We start from the raw sequence: 877 nt of genomic DNA on the forward strand, positions 1-877 counted from the left end.
CAACAACAAACAAACTGGCAGATAGCTGCTTGGTATACACTCAAAGCTAAAATAACAGTTTAGAATAGATTTAAATATAAATTGATTTATATTTTTATATTAAATTGATGTATTTAGCTGATGGAAGAAACAATGAACAACATTACACTAGACAAGAAAAGATGATGGTGCTGAAATAGTTAAAAATATTTCTGCTAAATATGTAATTCTGCATTAACATGCTTATATGGCTAAACTGGCAGAAGCGATAAGGAAATACACTCAATCTTTAATCAGAGAAGAGATACAAGTGGCACTAAGTAGGGCATGAAGCCCCATGCTAATTGCAACATCTCAAATGAAAGCACATTTAGCTCAACAAACCAGCAGGGAATGAAAAAAAGAAAATTAAAAAAAAAAGCTTGTGGAAATGTTTGTTTCATGCGTCTTTGCAATCTGAAAGAGTTAAAGTGTTAACAGTAACAAACACATGTTTTCTCTTGTGTACATATTTTACAGGTCTGACAAGTTCAAGGACAAGGCCAAATTAAAGGAGGATTATTCAGCTCTTACCTGCTTTTCAGCATGGCCGTAGTCAGATCCTTGGTTTGGCAAAAAATATGAAATTTGCCCATTATTTTTTGCTAGCTCCTTCAAGGCCATGGCTGTCCGCACAGTCGAGTTTCTGGCATGAACAAAAACCATCACCTTCAAAAGAGAAGAAAAATAAATTAAAATAAAAAATGGACTACATATTAGTTTTGCACATTGTATCTATATTATTTGTAAATTACACATAGTGTGTAGACCTAAATTAGTGCCTTGCAACTGATTTGTTTGTTTATATCTTTCCAACTGGCACAAGAGAGAGAGTGTGTATGTATGTATGTGTATATAT

General features: G+C 33.2%; 1 protein-coding gene across 1 annotated transcript in view; it reads right to left on the bottom strand.

Annotated features, from left to right (window-relative positions):
* The window catches only part of ASCC3 (activating signal cointegrator 1 complex subunit 3), a 560609-nt gene that overhangs the window by 264376 nt on the left and 295356 nt on the right, over window positions 1–877 (bottom strand). Inside the window, exon 14 of the mRNA XM_018564087.1 lies at window positions 553–687. Within this exon, the coding sequence (XP_018419589.1) occupies window positions 553–687 (135 nt within the window). The remainder of the gene's footprint in view (window positions 1–552; window positions 688–877) is intronic.

Source organism: Nanorana parkeri, unplaced genomic scaffold (genome assembly GCF_000935625.1).
Source record: "Nanorana parkeri isolate BGI_ZX_2015 unplaced genomic scaffold, ASM93562v1 scaffold723, whole genome shotgun sequence".
Lineage (NCBI taxonomy): Eukaryota > Metazoa > Chordata > Amphibia > Anura > Dicroglossidae > Nanorana > Nanorana parkeri.